At 46.8% G+C, this 20,612-nt stretch overlaps 2 protein-coding genes across 6 annotated transcripts in view; one reads left to right on the plus strand and one right to left on the minus strand.

The window, feature by feature from the left end:
- Tarbp1 (TAR (HIV-1) RNA binding protein 1) overlaps window positions 1–11,767 on the plus strand; it is a 70,085-nt gene extending 58,318 nt beyond the window's left edge. For 3 of the 5 annotated variants that reach the window (XM_052727530.1, XM_052727527.1, XM_052727526.1), the window contains exons 23-30: window positions 143–229; window positions 3,231–3,427; window positions 6,411–6,492; window positions 8,233–8,404; window positions 9,646–9,837; window positions 10,000–10,124; window positions 10,466–10,602; window positions 10,921–11,767. In XM_052727530.1, coding sequence (XP_052583490.1) covers window positions 143–229; window positions 3,231–3,427; window positions 6,411–6,492; window positions 8,233–8,404; window positions 9,646–9,837; window positions 10,000–10,124; window positions 10,466–10,602; window positions 10,921–11,089 — 1,161 coding nt within the window. In that variant the 3' untranslated portion in view covers window positions 11,090–11,767. Of the gene's footprint in view, window positions 1–142; window positions 230–3,230; window positions 3,428–6,410; window positions 6,493–6,687; window positions 6,783–8,232; window positions 8,405–9,645; window positions 9,838–9,999; window positions 10,125–10,439; window positions 10,603–10,920 lie in introns of those variants that run through there. The other 2 variants (XM_052727528.1, XM_052727529.1) reach the window with 2 other exon arrangements.
- Window positions 11,768–13,657: 1,890 nt separating this feature from the next.
- On the minus strand, window positions 13,658–15,982 carry LOC128104192 (cytochrome c oxidase assembly factor 6 homolog). The gene is made up of 3 exons (XM_052728989.1): window positions 15,846–15,982; window positions 15,589–15,734; window positions 13,658–14,010 (listed from the first exon to the last, which is right to left on the minus strand). Exons 2-3 carry the CDS (start codon window positions 15,730–15,732, stop codon window positions 13,915–13,917), a joined length of 240 nt encoding a protein of 79 aa, XP_052584949.1. The 5' UTR covers window positions 15,733–15,734; window positions 15,846–15,982; the 3' UTR covers window positions 13,658–13,914.
- Window positions 15,983–20,612: the final 4,630 nt, after the last annotated feature.

The following is a 20,612-nucleotide window of genomic DNA, read 5'->3' on the forward strand; positions in this document are numbered from 1 at the left end:
CCTGTGCCCTCTATGTGGCAAGCCCAAGCTCCTTCAGGGAAGAGGGCAGAGTCTGCCTCCTACCTCTGCCTGCCCAGAGTCCAGCAGCCTTTACTCACAGTGAAGCCCCAAATGACAATTTCTCTACCTCATCTTCTATCAGGGTGAAGAAAAACTTAAAACGAGCATTTGTACATTTTTATCTGTTTTATCACATTTGGACATCATCGTTCAGAATATTCCAGAAAAGGTGAGTTTGAATTATTTGCAAGAAGAATTTATGAACTTGCTGTTCTAAAAAGGAATGTATTTATGCCAGTTTTGAGGACTTTTTTTCCCCATGATTAATTATCTTTAAAATGTGTTTCTTCCTCATTTTTTATTAGTTCCTTAAGAATTTCATACAGTGTAGTTTGATCATATCTACCCCATCCCCATCCCCTCCCAGATCACCCTCTTCTCTACCTACCCCTAAACTATCAGGTATCCTTGTGGGGTTTTCCAGTCCCCGCCCCCCTCCCCCACTGCTGCTGTGGCAAGGGAAAACTGTTTTCACACACATACCTACTGCACACCAAGTTCACAGGTGATTCCTGTTGGTGTAAATGGCTTTTTAAAATTTATTTATTTAGGTTTTTCAAGACAGGGTTTCTCTGTGTAGTTTTGGTTCCTGTGTAAATGGCTTTTTATTTATTTATTTATTTATTTATTTATTTATTTATTTATTTATTTAGGTTTTTCAAGACAGAGTTTCTCTGTGTAGTTTTGGTTCCTGTCCTGGATCTCGCTCTGTAGACCAGGCTGGCCTCAAACTCACAGAGATCTGCCTGGCTCTGCCTCACGAGTGCTGGGATTAAAGGCGTGCACCACTGCCGCCCAGCAGCTTTTATTTTTATACAAGTATTTAAATAGGGTTTGCCTTTTTGCATTCCTGGCTATTTGGGTTTGTTTTTTTGTTGTTTGTATATTTTTATTAGTTCTTTGAGAATTTCATAGATGCATGCAATATATTTTGATCATATTCATCTTCCACTGTTCCCAGATCTACCCCCCATCATCCCACCCCTCTCAACTTAATGTACTCTTTATTTTTTTATTTTTATTTATTTTTTTTAATATAACTCATCTAGTCCACTTTGTGCTGCCCATGTTTTCCTGGGTGTAGTGCCATCCACCAGAGTGTGGTCGATGAACCACAGGCCACACTCTTAAAGAAGACTGACTCTTCCTTGATCAGAAGCCGTCACTGTCCGAAGCTCCTCAGCTAGGATGGGGCCTCATAAGCCCCTACTGAATGGAGATTCTTTAACAAAGGCTGGTGCAGACAGACTTAGGAGGGCTCACATGGTGCCCAGATGCCTGGTCCTTCTGTTTCCTCACTCTAGAGTTTCACTTCCCCCATGGCCTCCCTGTATAGGCCCTGACGTTATTGCAGATACAGATGGCAGTTTGTACAGTTGTTCATCACAGAGGGATGACAGTATGTGCCATTTGTGTGTGTATGTTGGGGTGTGTGTGTGTGCACACGTGTTGACTGTGATTTTTTTTAAGCTACTCTTTTTAAAATTAGATTTGTTCAATTTATTCTATGAGTGTTTCGTATGCACAAATGTATGTGCACCATGTCCATACTTGGTGCCCACAAAAGTCAGAAGAGGGCATTAGATCCCCTAGGACTGAAGTTATAGATAGATGTGAGCAGTCACGTAGGTGCTGGGAATCAAACCCGGGTCCTCTGCAAGAGCAGCAAGTGCTCTTAACCACTGAATCATCTCACTAGCCTCAGTTTATTTTTATTTTATTCTAGTGTGTGTGTGTGTGTATGTGTGTGTGTGTGTGTGTGTAGTAAGTGTGCCATAGCAAGTGTGAGGTCAGAGGACAACTTCATATAGTGAATTCTGTCTTCCCACCTAGGTTCCAGGGATTGAACTCAGGTCATTAGGCTTTCTGAGCCATCAGGCGCCTGTGCGTGCGTGTGTGCATGGGAGCGTGCGTGCGTGCGTGTGTGCATGCCTGTGTTTAATGTATCTCAGCAATGCTGTCCTGAGAAGACAGTGGCCTGGATAAATGTTCATGGCATGCTGAATAAGGAGGGACCGAGAACAGCTTGCTTACATCTGGCTTGTCCTGCCCAGGGATAGTTGCATCGTGCAGGGAACCATTGAGATGTGTCTGGCAGCCCGTTCTGTGGACGTGGTTGCTCTGCAGCCCATAGAAGCTGTTTGTGGGGCTCACAGCCAGTGCAGCCCCTCATGCAGCTCCAAGTGACCTTGTAGGGGCATGTGGTGGAACATCAAATGGCTTGAGGACTGAGGAAAAGACCCCACAGTCCACTCCTGACTCATTCAGTTTCTTAGTACAGGGCTCCCATAGCCCAGGTTTACCCTGAACTCTGGGTCAAACCGCTGCCCCCTCTCAAGGATCCCATGCCTGGCTTTCTTCTCCCACTTGTTAACTGTGCTTCTGTGTGGCTCAAGGTTGCTGTTAGTAGTTCAGGAGCTCAGCACTCAGTGGAGGAAGGCAATACTCCAAGTTCTCCAAAAGTGGGGTTCCTAGAGGATACTGTCTTACTTTTCAGCCTAGGGCAGGTCATAAGGTGCAGTCACATTTCTAGAACATAATGGCTGTCTAGCATGAAGATCCATGTCAACTTAGATTGTTGTAGGAGAGGGGTCATACTGCAGCCATTACAGAAATGAGGACGTTGGAAACCATTTTCCTTGAGACAGTTATCTGTGCTGCTGAGGTCATTTGCATGGGAGGAAGATGCAGCCCCATGGCCAGGCCAGTGAAAGGCTTGCCAGAGCTCGTCACAGCTGCCCCGTCGGTCCTCCATGCCCACCCTGTGTGTCCTCCATGTCCACCCTGTGGGTCCTCCATGTCCACTCCATCGGTCCTCCGTGTCCATCCTGTGGGTCCTCCATGTCCACCCTGCCAGTCCTCCATGTCCACTCCGTCGGTTCTCCATGTCCACTCTGTCGGTCCTCCATGTCCACCCTGCTGGTCCTCCATGTCCACTCCATCGGTCCTCCGTGTCCATCCTGTGGGTCCTCCATGTCCACCCTGTCAGTCCTCCATGTCCACTCCGCCAGTCCTCCATGTCCACCCTGTCGGTCCTCCATGTCCACTCCACCAGTCCTCCGTGTCCACCCCTCCGCTCCTCCATGTCCACTCTGTCGGTCCTCTATGCCTTACAGTCTTGCTCAAGCTGCCATGTCCCCCCCTCAAGCAATGTCTCCCTGTTCTTCCAGAAGCTGGTTCTGAAGCAGGCCCTCACTACTGCCCTGCAGTGGTGTCTGAGCCACAACTTCAGCGTCCGCCTCTATGCTCTGGTAGCCCTCAAGAAGGCCTGGCATCTCTGTAAAGCACTGCAATTCGAGGAGTGTGACGCCTGGACCACAGTCATCGAGTGCAGTCTCAGCCAGGCAGAAAGCATGCATGGCGCAGGGTGAGGACACCTCGTGGCTCTGTTCTTCCCGCAGAGCCTGGAGGAGCGAGGAGGAGCCTCGTTGCCCTCTTCTATACCAGTGTCGTACAGAGGGCTTTGGTCCGCCCCATGCTGCAGATGGTGCTAAACCCTACAGATTGGTGATGAGTCCAGATTGGGGTGTTATACTTTTTCCTCATCCTTTATTTGAGCCTGTGAACTCTCAGCTCTGCTCCTAGCACAGAAGGCAGCATGGAGGCACCTGGACCGACCCCAGAGCTGCCCCATCACCCCTCTGCCACCTACGTCCATCTGAGCACTGCTTTCTGTGGTGAGATCATGGCTGGCTATTCGGCACTGAGGTGTTTTCTCTGCCTGTTGATCCTAAAATCCCTTGTTCCCAAAAGCAGTTGGCTCAGATCCCATATATTTATTATTATTATTATATTATTATTATTATTATTCAAGAAAACATCCTTTTATGGTGCCACTTATCTTTTTAACTCCTGGTCTCAAATAGGGACATAGCCAATGAAATTCGGGCGTCCTGAGCTTTACGCTTTCTCTATTCTTTAATTGCATATCCTTCTTTGAATCTTCTGTGGCAGGCACACACCCCGGCAGGTGGACAAAGGTCCTGTCTTATGTGGCTCAGTTGGACTGCGGACAGGATAGAGAGGGCTGTCAAGCAGTCACATCAGTGCACAGGCTTCTCAGTAGGTGACAGGAATATCGAGGGCACCATGGCAAAGGCAGACTCTCTACCTGTGGCTTAGGGAAGTCCTTTACCCAGCATGATCCAGAGGAAGAGCAGGAGTTGGTGAGTGAGGAGAAGAGGCTTCTGGGCAGGAGGAGCAGCAGTGGGGACTGGAGACTGGAGGCAGGTGGGACCCTGGAGGAAGCCAGTCTGAGAGACATGGGACAAGGATCTCAGTACTCGAGAACTGAAGAGTTGTGTGGAGGCAGGATGAAGGCGACCAGTTCTTACGGGCGTTGCCTTTGTGTGAGAAGCAGGTCCGAGGCAGCCAGCGTAGTGAGAGGGGAGCTGCTTACCCAGATCTGAGGCTGGTGAGGGGATAGACCGACAGGTGAGAGGCCAGAGTCTGAGAGGAGCAGGCTCAATGCAGTGACAGAGCTGGGAGACTGCACTGGCAGTGAGGACAGGATGGAGCCTCCACTGCAGCATGTTTGGCATGCAGGTGGCAAGCACGTTACGTTGATGCAGTAGGTTTTTGGAGTCCACTGTTTTCTGTGTTGAGATGTTTGGAATGTTTAAAGTACTACATGCCATTCATTTTTTTTCAAAAACACAGACAATGAGGAAGGTGAAGTACCAGGAACTTCTGCAGAAAATCCTTTAAAGAGTAGAGTATAGGAAGCCTCACAGCCTGAAAGTTCTGCTGTTTGGGGCTGATGGTCCCAATTCTGAACTGCTTGTCCTGTCATGTGACTTTTACCTTTCCACCCTGGTGGCTGGATTGGGAGTTCACCCTTGCTCACAGTAGGTGCATTTGGTTTTCGAGGATGTGCCTTCAGAGTGGAAACCACGGCTCATGTAAGATTTGCTCTCTAGGAGAAAAAGGTCCACCACCAGGCAGAGACACAGGGATCCGAACCCCAGAGGTTCCAAGTGCTGTCAGGGGATGGTGACTTTGGTCTGTACTGTGTGATTGAGTGTGGGGCCAGCCTGGGCTACACAGTGGGACCGTGTTCTCCACAGTCTTCATACTCTACTGGACAGTGTCTGTGTTTGACGCTCAGGGACCTGGGTTTTATTCCTTTAGTTGGTTTTGTATGATTTTGAAAGCGTTAACTTAGTTTCTCTGCTCATCTTTGTGTTCCATTTAGAAATAAAAACCCTGAGAGCTTGCTAAGTAGTAGAGTACGTTCTGGAGGATATGAGGCCTGGGTTCAAACCCCAATTCTGCAAAAACAGCAAGGCAAAGCTTTGTTGTTTAGTTATTTGTATTTTTGATAGAGTCTTGGCTATGTAGCTCAGGCTGGCTTTATTCTCCTGGCAGTCTATTGAGTGTTGGAATTGCAAATGAGGACCACAAAGCCTAGCTCAAAAGAAGAAAAAAGCTAGGTGTGGCTACACATATCTATAATCCCAGCACATAGGTAGAGATGTAGAATCAAAAGTTTAGGATTGTCCTCAGATATATGAGTTCAAGGCTACCCTCATGAACCTGAGACTCTGTCTCAAAAACCAAAGCAAAAATGAGAACCTTTCTAAATTCCAGCTTAAAAAGCACACTGAGTGGAGGCACACTCCTTTAATCTTAGCACTTGGGAAGCAGAGGCAGGTAGGTTTCTGTGAGTTCGAGGCCAGCCTGGTCTACATAGAGAGTTCCAGGACAGCCAGGGTTACACAGAGAAACCATGTCTTAAAAAAAAAAAAAAAAAAAAAAAAAAGCAAAAGCATAATGCGTGTTGGGGACAGAGCACAGAGGTAGTGTCTTCACCTAGCATGCATGAGGCCCCAGGGCTTAATCCCCAGTAACCCTGTTAGTGACTTTTCTGTTGCTGTGATAATCACTATGACCAAAAGCAACTTATGGAAGGAAGAGTTTGTCTTGGCTTTCGGTTGCAGAGGGATAAGTGTTCATTATGCTGAGGAGGCATGACAGCCAGCAGCAGGCATGGCGGCAGGAATCTGAGAGATTACATCAGCAAACAGACTGGAAGGAGGGTGAGGTTGTGAGCTCTCAAAGCCCGCCCCTAGTGACATACTTCCTCTGGCAGGGCCACACCTCCTAAACCTCCCCAAACAGCACCACCAACCAGGGACCAAGTGTTCAAATACATGAGCCTGTGGGGGACATTTCTCATTCAAACCACAACCTCAGAGACAGACAGACAGACAGAACTAGAACACACACATTGATGTTGAAGACTGGGAGTATGACCTTGGGGTGGATTTCTTAAAGATACTTTACTGACTTGCCCTCACCAGAACCGTTTACTTCTGAGTCCTGCCTCACTCCCTGTCCCTCCCCCTCAGGAATGCCAGGAAGAACTGGCAGCGCATCCAGGACCATTTCTTCTTCTCCGCGTTTCACCCGCTGAAGGACTACTGTCTAGAGGTAAGCCGGGAGTGCAGTGTGCAGATGCTCTGCTGTCCACAGTCCTGACTCCTCTTTCCTGCCCCCGCTGGCGAAGGATTGTGACGGGGCTCATCTTCGGTCCCCGGGACCCTGGAAAGTTCGGCGATGTGCTTGCGGTTCACTCCTCAGCAGTGACAACTGGCTAGTCATTCTCACTTTCTATTTCTCTGGCAGTGTCTGGCTTGTAAACCTTGGAAGGGAATATTTAACTCTAAACAGAAATCAGAGCAGATTTCTAAAAGGAAGTGAGTGAGAGAACGTTTGCGCAGGTGAGACTTTCTTGTACTGAAGAACAAAAAGATATCTTGTTAATAGCAATTAATCCTTTTAGATTCTGGGTAATGAAAGTATATGGCCAATGGTACCTCACTTTGCTGATAGTAGCAGAGTGCTTCTGTAATATTTAAGAACTGTAAACATACTTATTACAGTTAATATAAATGACTTGAGTGTGAAAATTCTTAAAATTTGTGTAGAGTATAAGGCATTCTTAAACCCTTTTCAACTGCAGCAACAATACTGTGCTACCTACCTAGCTTTGAAGTGAAAACATCTACCTGGGTGACTTTTTCTCTGGGGACCTGTATCAGGAGCCTAGCTACAATGCAACCAGCCCTTTCATGGTTGGCTTAAAGCTGTCCTTGAAGACATACTATGTATTGTGAGGTGCGCTACACACGACATGAATGTCATTCTTGTCAAAATAAAACGTACTAGGGTTTTTCGAATATCCTACCACGCTGTCTGTGTTCGTCAGCTCCCAGAGCCCTCTGTTGATGCTTTCCTGACAGCTCTCTAGAACCCCATCCCCCTTTTCCCAGGCAGCCCCCAAGCAGAGTCTCCTTTCTCCTTTCCCTCACCCCTGCCCACCTCTTTTAGCGGTTACCTGACTCCTCATCAGCAATAGCAGGCAGAGTGAGTGGTCTGTGGGCAGCAGTGAGTGAGAGCTGTGTGTGTGGACTGTGGTGCAGAGAGCTTGTGCTCTACCAGACTGTCACCCAGCCTTTGTGTTCGCAGCTGAGTGTAGGGGACCTACCTAAGAAACATTACTCTCCACCGTGACATCGCTTTAAATCTGCACGAATCTGCCTAGCCTGAAGCAAACCGTATTTGCCTTAAAACTGCCCTGGACAAAGGCATGTGCATTGATTGTCATTTCACTTTTCACTTGCCTGTTGCTTGGAGTTTTCTCTCTCACATGCCTTTCCACCGTTGAGTGTTCTTCAAGAGGGAAGACCAGAAAGGTGGCCTTGTGGCCTCATAGGCACCAGCTATCCACCTTCTTATACACGAGGGAACTGAAGCTGAGGAAGCCTTCATGGCTCATCTCAGGTCACACAGCGATCCCGAGCCAGGATCCAGGTTCTGGATGTCTGTAGTGGACCTGAGCATGGGATGGCGAGTGTCTGGTGGCCAGGAAACTGCCTGTAGGCATACATTTCTCTTCAGTGACAGTGCCCTGGGAAGCATGGTGTACTGTTGATAAGAGGACAGTAGTCAACGTGGCGTTAGAGGAGGAGAGGCCCTGGCTGCTCCCGGAGGTCCCTAAACGAACCCCGAATGTCCTAGGGCAAAGTGAAGCATACTTAGAGGTGCTGCAGGAAGAGCCTGCAGGAGAGGGGGGCTTGGGAGAAGCACCAGCAGGAAGAAAACCTGTTCTGGGTTTCTCCTTTATTTTCTAAGGAGAATAATATTTAGATTTTACGATTCTCTTTTCAGACCATATTTTACACCCTCCCACGGCTCTCGGGTATCACTGAAGAGGAGTGGATCACCCTGGATAAATTTACCAGCTTCACAGACATCCCTTCCAATGCAGGGTCCCAGTGGTACCTGTCTGGGACTGCACTTGGTGAGCTGAGTCCAGGAGACTGGTCCCAGCAGGACCGAGGTAAGGGAGCTTCATTTTACCCTGGTTTGTTGGTGAGGGCTCCTGACTACAGTTCTGGAATGGGTCTTGATGATGTTGTTCCATTGTCCCGGGTCTCTGCCTCTGCTTAGAGAAGGCAGGAGCGTCAGTGCCCGTCAGGCTTCCCTGAGGAGCCTGTGGCTCTGTGTCCAGAAAGCTCACCTTAGCAGCAGTGTGGTGGCAGCCTCCTTCTCCTGGCTCCTCCCTCAGCTTTGCCTCCCACCCCCCTTTCCCCAGCTCTCCCTCCCACTGAGAGTGCTTCCCCAGAGCCAGAGTCCCCAAAGTCTGGCTTCCCCCTCACCATACCTGCCCCTTCTGTAAGTTTCCTCCGCTGTCTCCTGCTGGCCTCTGATTTTCTTCCCAACTCTGACGGCTCACTGGGTACAGGTACTTGTTGCCAAACCTGAATAACTGAATTTGACCCATATGGTAGGAGACAGCTAATTCCCACACATTGTCCTTTGACTTCCATATCACACCATGACATGCATGCCCCCAAACCTCGTAATACATGTAATTTTTTTAACTGCAGACTCTAGCCTCACCCTGTGGTTTTTTTTTTTTTTTTTTTTTTTGGTTTTTCGAGACAGGGTTTCTCTGTGTAGCTTTGCGCCTTTCCTGGAACTCACTTGGTAGCCCAGGCTGGCCTCGAACTCACAGAGATCCGCCTGCCTCTGCCTCCCGAGTGCTGGGATTAAAGGCGTGCGCCACCACCGCCCCGGCTCACCCTGTGGTTTTAACTCTGTCTCTGGGTAGAGTTCTGGGAAGAGGTGGAGTGGTTCAGTGGTGCATCTCTGCACAGATCATCTTGAATCTACTCATCCATTCTATGAGGCTCCATTGCTGGCACCCAGGGTGTTAGACAGAGGACGGGTCCCTGCCCTCCCACAGCTGTGTTCTTAACAGCAGATGGCTGCACACAGATATATCAGACAGTGGCAGGCAGCAAAAACCCAGGAGATCCAGCCTAGTAGAGAGAGCACCAAGGGAGGAGAGACCTTTGTGAGCACTTGATGTTGAGCAGACTGTTGGCTCCACTTTCAGTCAATCAATGCCCTCTTCTGGTCTTCATGGGCACCTCCATGCACAAGCACATACATACACTCAGGCCGTCTATACACATTAACAACAACAACAAAAAGAATATTTAAAAAATTATCTAAAGATGCCAATACATAGAGAATTGACCCTGTTTACATACAGGAACTATGATTTCTTCTCAGGTTATACCTTGGGTGAAGCAGACAGCCAATCAGAGTGGGCTGATGTCCAGAAAAAGATTATTCCTTGGGGACACAAGGCTCTGGAGTCAGACCTGGAGCTTATGCTTCAGGATCGGGCCGCCAAGCTTGGGAAGTCCATCAGTAGACTGATTGTTGTGGCCTCGCTCATCGACAAGCCCACCAACTTAGGAGGTAAATCATCTTCCAGGTAGTTCACATCAGACCTGTTTATCAACCCTCTGTGGCTGTCTGTTCCATACACAGCCCTCTTGGTAAGCTTCAGAGGAAAGGCTGGGATGCCATGAACTCTGTAACCTGCTGGAGACAGTCTTAGTAACAAGGCATTCTGTGCAGGACTGTGCCGGACCTGTGAGGTGTTTGGAGCTGCAGTACTTGTGGTTGGCAGTCTCCAGTGTGTCGGTGACAGACAGTTCCAGCACCTCAGTGTCTCTGCAGAGCAGTGGCTTCCTCTGGTAGAGGTGGGTGTAAAGTTGCTTATTAAATTCTGTAGTTGTGAAAGTGTTTTGGCATCCTGTCTTTGTGCCAGTTTCTCAGTCTGACCCTTCCGTGCTGAGTTCCAAGGGGTCTTATCTGTGACCTGCTGTAGTGTAGCAGTCCCCCCAGTAGAACATGTCACCTCTCTCTTTAGCCACCACTCAGCAGTCTGTGAAGTGGAGGGAATTCTTTCTGATGTCCTTTGATGTCCTGTTTCCCCTTGAAAGTCCTCTTGACAGGTTGGGTTTAAGTTTAATGCTCTGTCAACTCTCTGATTTCACAATGCAATGATTTCATAGTCTGCTCTTCTAAAACTGCCACTAAGGTGAGACCAGCCCAGCTGACAGATTATCTGCAGCAGAAAAAGGTGGAAGGCTACACTGTCATTGGTGTGGAGCAGACAGCGCAAAGCTCAGACCTGGCCCAGTACTGCTTCCCTGAGAAGTCGCTGCTGCTGTTGGGGTGAGTCGATTCCCTGGTCTGTGTCTGTTCTCTAGGCTATTTAAGACTTACCTAGGTTCCTGTCACGTAACTTCCTGTCAACTTGTAGCATTTATGGGACCCCTTGGTTTTCCCTTCATTTCACCCGCCTGGGATGTTGACTAGTAAACAAGAATTGGTCTGTCTTTGTAACGCCCTTCTTTACTTCCTGGAACCCAGGTTGACTTACTGTTTATCTGTCTCCTACAGTAACATTCAGGACTTCTGAAAAAAATAATAGTAAAAGGTACTTCCTGTATTACAGGGAAGCTCACGTCTTGCTCCGTTTTTCTTCTGCAGAAATGAGCGGGAAGGAATCCCAGCCAACCTGATCCAGCAGCTGGATGTGTGTGTGGAGATTCCTCAGCAGGGCATCATCCGCTCACTGAATGTGCATGTGAGCGGGGCTCTGCTGATATGGGAGTACACCAGACAGCAGCTGCTCAGATGTGCGGAGTTGGCATCCTGAAGGCCGAGCCTCACCTGCCGTCTCCAATGGTGCTAAAGATGGTGTCTATTTATAACCTTCTGGACTAATGAAATAGTCACTGATATATCCTGGGATGTCTAACCTTGCACCTCAATGCCAAAACTTTTTCATGTGCCTTAAAGTATATCATTATATATTGTCCCTTTTAGCTAAATCAAATTACCTTTTAAAATATTTTAAGCAACTATGGAAATTTTAAAAATGAATTTTTAAAATGTTCTTCCTAGAAACCAGTATTGTCAGGGTGGCTGTGCTAACAGTATGGAAGAATTAAAGTTGTTACTTACAAGCACCTATGCCCTTCTGTTTTAAAACATGGCAAGATGTGAATCAGCTCTCCAGTCAAGTTCTTTATCCTCAGGTCCTAGGCTTTATTTCCAAAGCTACGAATTCAGCCATCATTGTTCACATTAGGCTTAAATGAAATTTGTCCTATACAATTGTGCTTCCGATGGTGGTTAGAAATCTGTCTCAGGACTATAATCACAACCCCAGTGCTGTTAGACCATTCCTGTAAGTCCTGCTGAAACCAAGAAGGAACCCATGAGTGCTCTGTGCTTAGATGACTGCATTATTTAATGTTTTCCTTATTACCGTCCGGCACGGAACTTGTTACCCCTGGAACCCTTTGACTAATACTCAAATTTCAGAATCCTTTGCCTATTTTCTTTTGTAGTTTTCTTCTGAGGTTGTGGTTTGCAGCAGGGTTTAAGCATAGAAACCAAATCTCCACACACCCACTTCATTCAGATGCCACTCCGCTATTGGAGTCTGGCTTCTTTCAGGTAGCAGATCAAGGTGTGTGCTCATGTGGTTGGTATTCCATCCATTCCTGACATGGGCATTTGGATCTAGTGACTGAGTAACACTACAGGTTTTGCTTCCAGTTCATTTGGTGAAGTGCCCAGGGGTGGGGCTTCTGGGTCATAAGGTTGGCATGTTTTACTCTGGCTTTCCTAGTTTACAGTATCACCAAGAGTGATTGGCTCTGCATCCTTGTCATCATTTGGTATTGTGAGCCTTTTAATTAAGCCCTTCAAACCAGGTATCTAGTGACATACCAGTGTGGTATTAATTTCCGTTATTCTAATATTTAATGATATGGACGCTCTTTTCAGATCTCTGTCTTCTATTGCATTTTGAGAAATATCTGTAGGGTAAAAGGGCCAGCGAAAGAAACACACCCAGACCCTGAAACCAGAGCCAAAGAAACACACCCTGACTCTGAGACCAGAACTAATTCACTGTCCCTGAAACCAGAGCCAAAAGGTTAAAAGGGGCCAGTAAAAGAAACACACTTTGGTCCTCAAAGCAGAGCCAAAGAAACACTCTGCCCTGACCAACTCAGCACAAAACCCAACCAATCCCCGAACAGGAAAACCAACCAATCCCTGAGCAGGACACCAACCCCCTGAGCACGAAATCCAGCCAGTCTCTGAACTTGTCCAAGCTCAAGGATTGAATTCAACCAATTCCCACCTTGAAAATCTCCACCCTGGAAAAACTCCACCCCTAAGAAGCCCAGAGGCAGCCACCCTCCTGGATTCTTCCCTCCCAATCAATCTCTTGAATGAGGTTTGGGTGATACTTTTCCCCAGAGTGGAGCTGAGCAGAGAGGTAAAAATTTTCCCCAGAGCAGGAGTGGAACAGAACTGTAAAACTTTCGCTGAGGCAACCATCCTCTAGCTGAACTAGTTACACTCTGGAGGAACTGAGCAGAGTTATTGCATTAGGGAAACCTTTCCCTGGAGCAGGGCTGTACGCTGCTGCTCCATTTAGGGGGACTGTGGTATTCCTTGGCTTCCGACTGCCAGGATCCCTTTCCATTCCAGCTGCAATGCTTGCAATATCTATTTGCATAACTTGCCCACTTTTTAAACAGGATCATTTTTCTTATTAAGAAGCATGAGTTTTTTGTTGTTGTTTTCTTTATTCTGGATACCAGTTCTTATGCGATCTGCAAGTATTGTCTCCAAGTCTGTGACTTACTGTTCACTTTGGGGGGGTCTATCCTTAGGCATGTTCTTAATCATCATGAAATAGACCCAGTTTTCCCTTCCCAATCTATATATTTATTTCTTCTTTGTCTTGCTGAACTAGGTAGCAACCCAGTTATTGTCTGATTATTGAGGACATTTGAACAGACAACTTTTTATTATAACCCATTGATTAGTTAAGGCTTCTTCCAACCTCACTGTGTAGTTTCTGTATTAAAATGCTAATCTAATGGCCAGAAACTTCGTAACAACCTATCTTAGTTTTTTATTTATGTCAGTTGGAACTAGATCTGCCTACTATTCGGCTTTTATTCCAAAGGGGGTAAAGGGCCGGGCGGTGGTGGCGCACGCCTTTAATCCCAGCACTCGGGAGGCAGAGCCAGGCGGATCTCTGTGAGTTCGAGGCCAGCCTGGACTACCAAGTGAGTTCCAGGAAAGGCGCAAAGCTACACAGAGAAACCCTGTCTCGAAAAACCAAAAAAAAAAACAAAAAAACAAAAAAAAAAAAAAAACAAAAAAAACCAAAGGGGGTAAAGGAAGATAAGCAATGTATTTTTATAATAAGCTTTAATTTTTTTCTTAAAATAGATGCCTCACTAAATTAAAGCAGCACACTTAATACCATTCAGCCCTTCACAGTTTGAATGATGAGATCTTCTTCTACTTGACCCTTTTAGTAATTGTTATTCACAGAGAACAAGTGCTGATATGTAATTGTGCGTCAGACTGCTTTTGTCCTGGAACCAGCAAAGCATTTCTGAAAGTCCAGAAGAATCATTTCCACCTGTGTGAAAGTCCGGGCAGCGCCTAGGAATTTTCAGTGGACCGTGAAGGCTGGAAATCTCCTGCTTCAAATTTTTCCTTGAATTTTAAGTAGTCTCTTCTTTTGTCAAAATATTTTATCTGTTGAGATAAAAAGGCCTGACATTAAAGTAAGTTCTGCAGTTTGGCAAGCAAAGGCGCAGGTTTAAATGTAACATGCTCCTTGGTCTCAGCGGTCTCGAAACAGGATGGTGATTTGTGTTCTGGACTCCTGAGTCATGGATCTACTGAGTGAGCTGCTCAGCTGCCTGAGGAGCCCGAGTCTATCCCCTCATGCCTGTTAGTGTGTAATGTCCTGGGAACTTAAGAAACAGTCTTATGCACACAGGAGCCCATTAGGCAGCTCTTGGTTGAGTCAAGAATCTTAAGTTTTACGGACTGCCTGGTTATAGGTTCAGTGTATCCTGTCACTTAACCGCCCTGGCATTTTTGTCGAGTCTGTCGTATCTAGAAACACACACATCTGGGGAGACAGACACATGGCTAAATATTCACAAATTACTAGAGGCTTGCCTTGATTTTCATTCACATCATCCTCTCTTCATGGGGCATTTGAAAAGTCTTTCGATCTCGATAGGGTAATATTCTAGAAGTATAAATCAAATCCAAGGACATGCACATGTGCTAGCTGTGACACTGCCCCCCCCCCCCCCCCCCGAGCTTGGACCCCAGCAGCTCTGAGGACAGGGCAAAGGCAGGAGGCCTCACATCTGCACTGTAGACTAGAAAATGCTGATTTTGTTACAAGCCTTCAGTGCATGTCTTAATGGACCCCTCTGCCTGAACAACTTTTCTTCTTCATTGAGAAACCCTGTTCGCTACCATAGCACACACAGACTTGCTCCGTAAAGTTCCATCAGAAAGAAATGTAACACTCCTGCCCAGAGTATCCAAGGCACCTTCAGAGGGGCAGCCCTGATTGCCAATCTAGGAGTTGTTGACAACACCAAACTGTCCAGAACTCGGCTCCTCTCGGAGTGTTTCTCCCCCTCAAGCTGCTCTGTGAATACACCAGTCACCCAGAGCCCTGGTTCTCTTAGCCCTGTACTGTACAGTACAAGACCTCATCTTTCTCAAGGGATTGCTGTACAGCAGGGTAAACACAGACTTAAGGACCCAAGTTCGAATCCCCTCTCCACTACGGGGGCTGGCTCATCTTGGACAACAGTTTCTTCTCTCTGATGCATGGCTCCCTTTGCATAAAACTGAATGCAAGAGCTCCCAAGACTGAATGAAAATCCCAGCAAATAAAACCAAGTGTCGCCCTCAGTACACATTCCCATGATGCTCCACTTTCTCCCCACCCTCTCATACACACACGTGTCTTTGGACACACCTCTCAGTCTGCACTTTATAGGAGTTGGCAGAGACTGGGACAAAATGAAGAAAGAAAACTGATACTGAAGGAGCCATACTGCTGAATTACGACGAAGCTTTGAAGCTTGAACGTAGGGGCTGTGAGAAAAAGGCTATGGACTCCCTCGGAAGCCATCACAACACTGGCCCTTCTCCAGAATCTGGCAGTGCCCTGTCATGTTCTCCAGTAATAACAACTAACTGGTGATTTCCAACGCACGACCTCTTCTGTGACCTTGTCCCTCAAAACCTACCCCGAGGTGGGGTGAGTGCAGGGACGTGTTGTAGCCCCACGGGACTTACCCACTGCTGGGGGCAGCTGGCCTCGAACGAGCTCCTCAGCTGCTGGCACCGAGCCGCGTCCTCCGCGTTGTCGTCGAGACACCGCCAGTACAGGTCGCGCGCGCCCCAGCACACCTGCCTTTCCTTCATGGACGGGGCTGCCATTCCTGCAGGGATCACGCGGGGAACGACGTGACTGACATGCGATCGCACGACTAGCCTACAACCTGAGGCCGAGGCCGCTGAGGGCCCGAGACTTCCGGTCCCGCGCGGCCTACCGAGGGTCCGCCAACGTGGGAGAGAAGCGGTGCGGAGTTCGGTTCCGGTGCCGCAGAGTCGCCCAGCAAGTCCACGGACAACGCAAGGAAACTCTCACCGAGAAAGCGCCGGCCGCGGGTTGACCCTTCTGGGCTGCCGTTCACAACATGGAAGGGCGGGACTTCCGGTGGTGTCCTGGCGGGGTAATTTCCGGCCGGAGTGGGCGCGGCCTGTGGGCGGGAACTAGTGGCTGATTGACACCGCCCTCTGCCCGGTGGTTTGCTGCGTCCGGAGTAAAGGATGTTTGGAGAGCTGCGGCGGCCTCGGCTAGCTGAGGAGGGACCGAGAGTGGGCGGAGGTGACCGAGCCGGCCTCACGCCCCCTCCCCCGAGTAGGGGGAGAAGGAGGAGGCTGCTAGCCTGAGAGCGCGGACTCCCGGAGAAGAGGAAGCTAAGGTTGGCCATGCTTGGAGGCTCCTTGTCCCTTCCTAAGGGATGAAAAGGCGTGCTTCGGATGTTTTGAGAGGAGTGTTTGATATATGTACTCGTATCTTTAAGCAGAATGTTCTCGAAGACGAGTAGAGTCTTGGATGCAGGTCAGTCTGCCCGCTGGGCTCTGGTTCCGTCGAAGAGCCACGTGCATTCCATGTGTAACACGGACTTAGAGCAGCAATCCAGGAGAGTCAGCGCACACCTCAGGAGCTCCAGCTGACAGCTCTACACTTGGTGCCCCTGTGAGGCCCTAACCACGTTCGCCATGTACAGGTTTTCAGGGTGACAGTGTGATTTCAAGCACCGCCAAAATACGGGACATGTACTCCAGTGGTCTAAGGACTGTAATAGGGATGAATTTACGTTATCAGTGTCAGCTTATAAAAAGACATAGCGTTTTGTAAATATGATGGCTACAAAAGAGACGGAAGGGCCTTCGAGGAGTTAAGTTGAAAATGGAAATATATTTTAAAGATTTGCCAATTCTATCTGTATGGCTGAAAGTATGGATGTGTACCACAAAAGTGCATCAAAAGCGGGCCTGAATGAAATGGGGAAAAAAAGCAGTGGTGTCCACAGCCAGCCTTGTGCAGCGAGCCATCTGTGCACCCCTTCTCAACGTCATGACCGAAAAATCATTGGTAGCTTGAAACTGACCGTAATGCAGCACTCACACTGTGGACAATGGCAAACCAGAACATTGCTTTCTTCAGGGCTGGGGCCAATTCACTAACTCGTAACTGTATCAAGCACGGGAAAAAAAGAAGGTCAAGTTGAGTTTTTTGAAAAAATAATAAAATCAACAAACATCTGGTCAGAGCTGTTAATAACAGGAATTTCAGTAATGAAGGCTAGCTCTGTAGATGACAAGAAAGTTAAAAGATCTTTTAAATAGTTGAATATAAGCAAGTAAAGGTTATAGAAGTATACAGATTTCCAGAGAGATGATTAATGGTGTTAGTAAACAATTCATATCTGTACTAAAAAAAAATAAAAAATTATTATATTTTTATTTAAAAATATAAATCTTTCTAGACAAATTCCAGATGATTCCACGGGGGCGGGATTCCTCTTGACTTTCACTAATTCAATTATGCCTGTATTCTTGCAACTGTAAATTGTACTAATTATTCCAAATTCTATGGTGGACCTGTATGAGAAAATGTGATTTGGGGGTTGAAAAGGAAATATTTTTAAAAAAATTTGTTATTTTGCATGTATGGATGTTTTGCCTGCATGTATGTCTGTGTACCACATGTATGCAGAGTCTTTGGAAGACAGGAGGGTGTCAGATCCCCTGGGACTGGAAATACAGACAGTTGTGAGCTCCCTTGTGCTTGCTGGATGTTGAACCCTGGTCCTCTGGAAGAGCAGCTGAGACACATTGCTCCAGCCTTGAAAAGAATTTTTTTAGCCACAAATTCATCTACCCCAAACCAAACATCAAAAATGGAGTCAAAATGCAAAAGTTTCCATACTCACAATATCTAGGATCCATTCAATGCACCTACAAACCATAGGAAGTAGAAAACTTCTTTTTAAAGGGGCAGAAGACTTAAACAGATGCAGCAGTAGTGAGAAAATGCGAATGACCAATGTATGCAAAATACCAACATCCTCATTACTAACCACAGCTGGGAACTGAAATGACAGTGCAGTACCATTCGGCACCTGCCAGACCAAAGACTACTTTAAAAGTCTCTCTGTAATGGACCTGAGTTCAATACCCAGAACTCAAGATAAAATGTGAGAGGTGGAGACACATAGATACCCAAGGCTTGCTGGCCAGACATCATAGCCTGAGTTACAGAACAGGCTGGTAAGTACCCTATTTCTGCAAACGGGAAAAAAAAAGTGTCTGAGGAGACATTTTCCTTTGGCCTCCATATGCACATACCTGCATGTAAACACACACACACACACACACACACACACACACACACACACATCCCTCAGTAACAAGTTTTTAACAAATCTGTTTGGGAACCAATAAAACAATCTTTTGAAGAGTGTATGCCATCCAGTAAACACAAAGACAGTACTTATTTCAACTGGGCTATTTCAGAGTCTGTTGCTCTTAATATTATTTGGACTAGCTAAACCACTATCCAAACCAGACTTGTATCAATAATCAAGTGGACAAATTATGACTGTGCTGTGAAATACAATACAGTAAAAAAGAAACCTGCCTGTACAATAACAGATCACAACATCAGGTGAAAAAAGCAGGTCAAAGAATGGACACAGTGTGGTCCCTCTAATTTTGAGAGTCCTTTTTTGTTTTTCTTTTGTTTAAGACAGGGTCTCACTATGTAACTCTGACTGTCCTGGAACTCACTATGTAGAGCCTGCTGGCCTTGAACTCAGAGAAATCTACCTGCCTCTGCCTCCCTAGTGCTGGGTAGTTTTGTGAGTTCTTAAACTTTCTGTAAACTACAGTAATAAGGATAAATACATAAGTGTAAAATGATTAGGAGCATCAAAGATTATCAGTTATTTCTAGGGGAAGGAGAGATGTGATCAGGAAGAGTACACAGAGACCATGGTGGGAATCCTTTGGGTTCTGTTTCTGGACCTGGACATTTGGTCTCTAAGCATTTTTTAAACCGTGTATATGTTTGTTTACATCTTTGCATTAAAGTGTGTGCCCAGTTGTTATTAGAATGAGTAATTGTCCGAAAAGAGGTCATCATTGGTGGAATTGATCTACAGAAAGATAAGAATAATGGCCACCATGCAGAACATGATTATTTTTTAATGTGTTTACCATCTTATGTGTTCTTCCTGGCTATGGTAGTTTGAATGTGATTGGCCTGCATAATCTCATAGGGAGTGGCACTATTAGGAGGTGTGGCTTTGTTGGAGTGAGTATGGCCATGTTGGAGGAAGTGTGTCACTCTGGGGGCAGGCTTTGAGGTTTCCTATGCTCAGGATATCATCCAGTGTCTCAGTCAACTTCCTGTTGCCTGCAAGATGTAGGACTCTCAGTTACTCCAGCGCCAAGACTGTCTGCAGGCCACCATGCTCCCCATCATGACAATAATGGACTGAACCTCTGAAACTGTAAGTGAGCCACCCCAATTAAATGTTGCCATGGTCATAGTGTCTCTTCACAGCAATAAAAACTCTTAACTAAGACACTGGCCAAAAGTCAGCATTGTCTAGTGCTAAATACTATTTATGCAGCCCCGAAGTTCTCCTTGTCAGTGATAGGGCTGTGGCAGAGAGGAGACATTCTGCCAAAGAGGTACGAGGTACGTGTACTGCAATTGGGTTCCCTACCTTATCCCCCCGGAGACTCCTGGTTAACCAACAGAGCAAGGCAACCACCAGAGAGGAATCTAGAGATGCAAGTGTACTATAGCAAAGTCCATGTTCACATTATCAAAATGTGAGTGCCACCAGATGGTGTCAGGTGTGCCGTGGGGCTACAAAGGATGTCGTCTCCCAGCTTGGGTTTGAAATGGAGAGCCAATGAAGAGAAGTTGGGGAAAGGGGTGGAAGGCAGGCTTTGCTGGCTGTTGTAGCCACTTACAAAATGGTGGGAGTCACCCAGTCTGAACTGAGCAGATCCCCAAACCTCTGGTGGGCAGGGCAAGACAGACTCAGTTGAACTGGAAACAGGGGCAGTGTTCTGTCACCACCCACAGACTTTTATTTATACTCTGGTTTTCAAAGCAATTATCAGAGCCACCTACTCAGGAACACAAGTGGGGCGGCTTCCTTTGACTTCAGTGTTGCTACACACCCTCTGAATGTTGTGTCCATCTGTCCTGGTGTTTTCCTCTTGTTAACTGGAGATGTACTGCAAGGTTCTCTCCCCTCCCCTCCCTTCCTCCTCCTCCTCTTCCTCTCCCGCCACCTTTTATTTTTCTTGGTGAGTTGATCTACCCTCACAGCTTCCATTACTATTTCTGTCAGAATGAGGAGGGAAGTCAAGGTTTGGGCCTTTAAAATAAACGTTCCTTTTCAGGTTCCCGGTGGACATCTCCACTGATTTGTTTTTGGAATGTTAGAGCTGGGTCTTTCCATCCATCTCATGCCTTTCATCTGTCATTTATCCCCTATTATTAAATCATCCATTGACTGTCTATTCCTATCCATCCCTATTATTTGTGCATATCTAGCATCTGTTGTCTCTCTGTTCCTACATTTGTGTCTGTGATTCTAGCCAGCTATTAATTATGCATGCATGTATATTTTATTATGTACATATTTTTATCCATTCATTCATCCAGTCATATGTATAATTTGCTTTGTTATATTTACTCATACCCTACAAATGTTGGTGATGGC

The sequence above is a fragment of the Peromyscus californicus genome, unplaced genomic scaffold (genome assembly GCF_007827085.1).
Source record: "Peromyscus californicus insignis strain IS unplaced genomic scaffold, ASM782708v3 Scaffold_8__1_contigs__length_139910024, whole genome shotgun sequence".
Taxonomy (NCBI): Eukaryota; Metazoa; Chordata; class Mammalia; order Rodentia; family Cricetidae; genus Peromyscus; species Peromyscus californicus.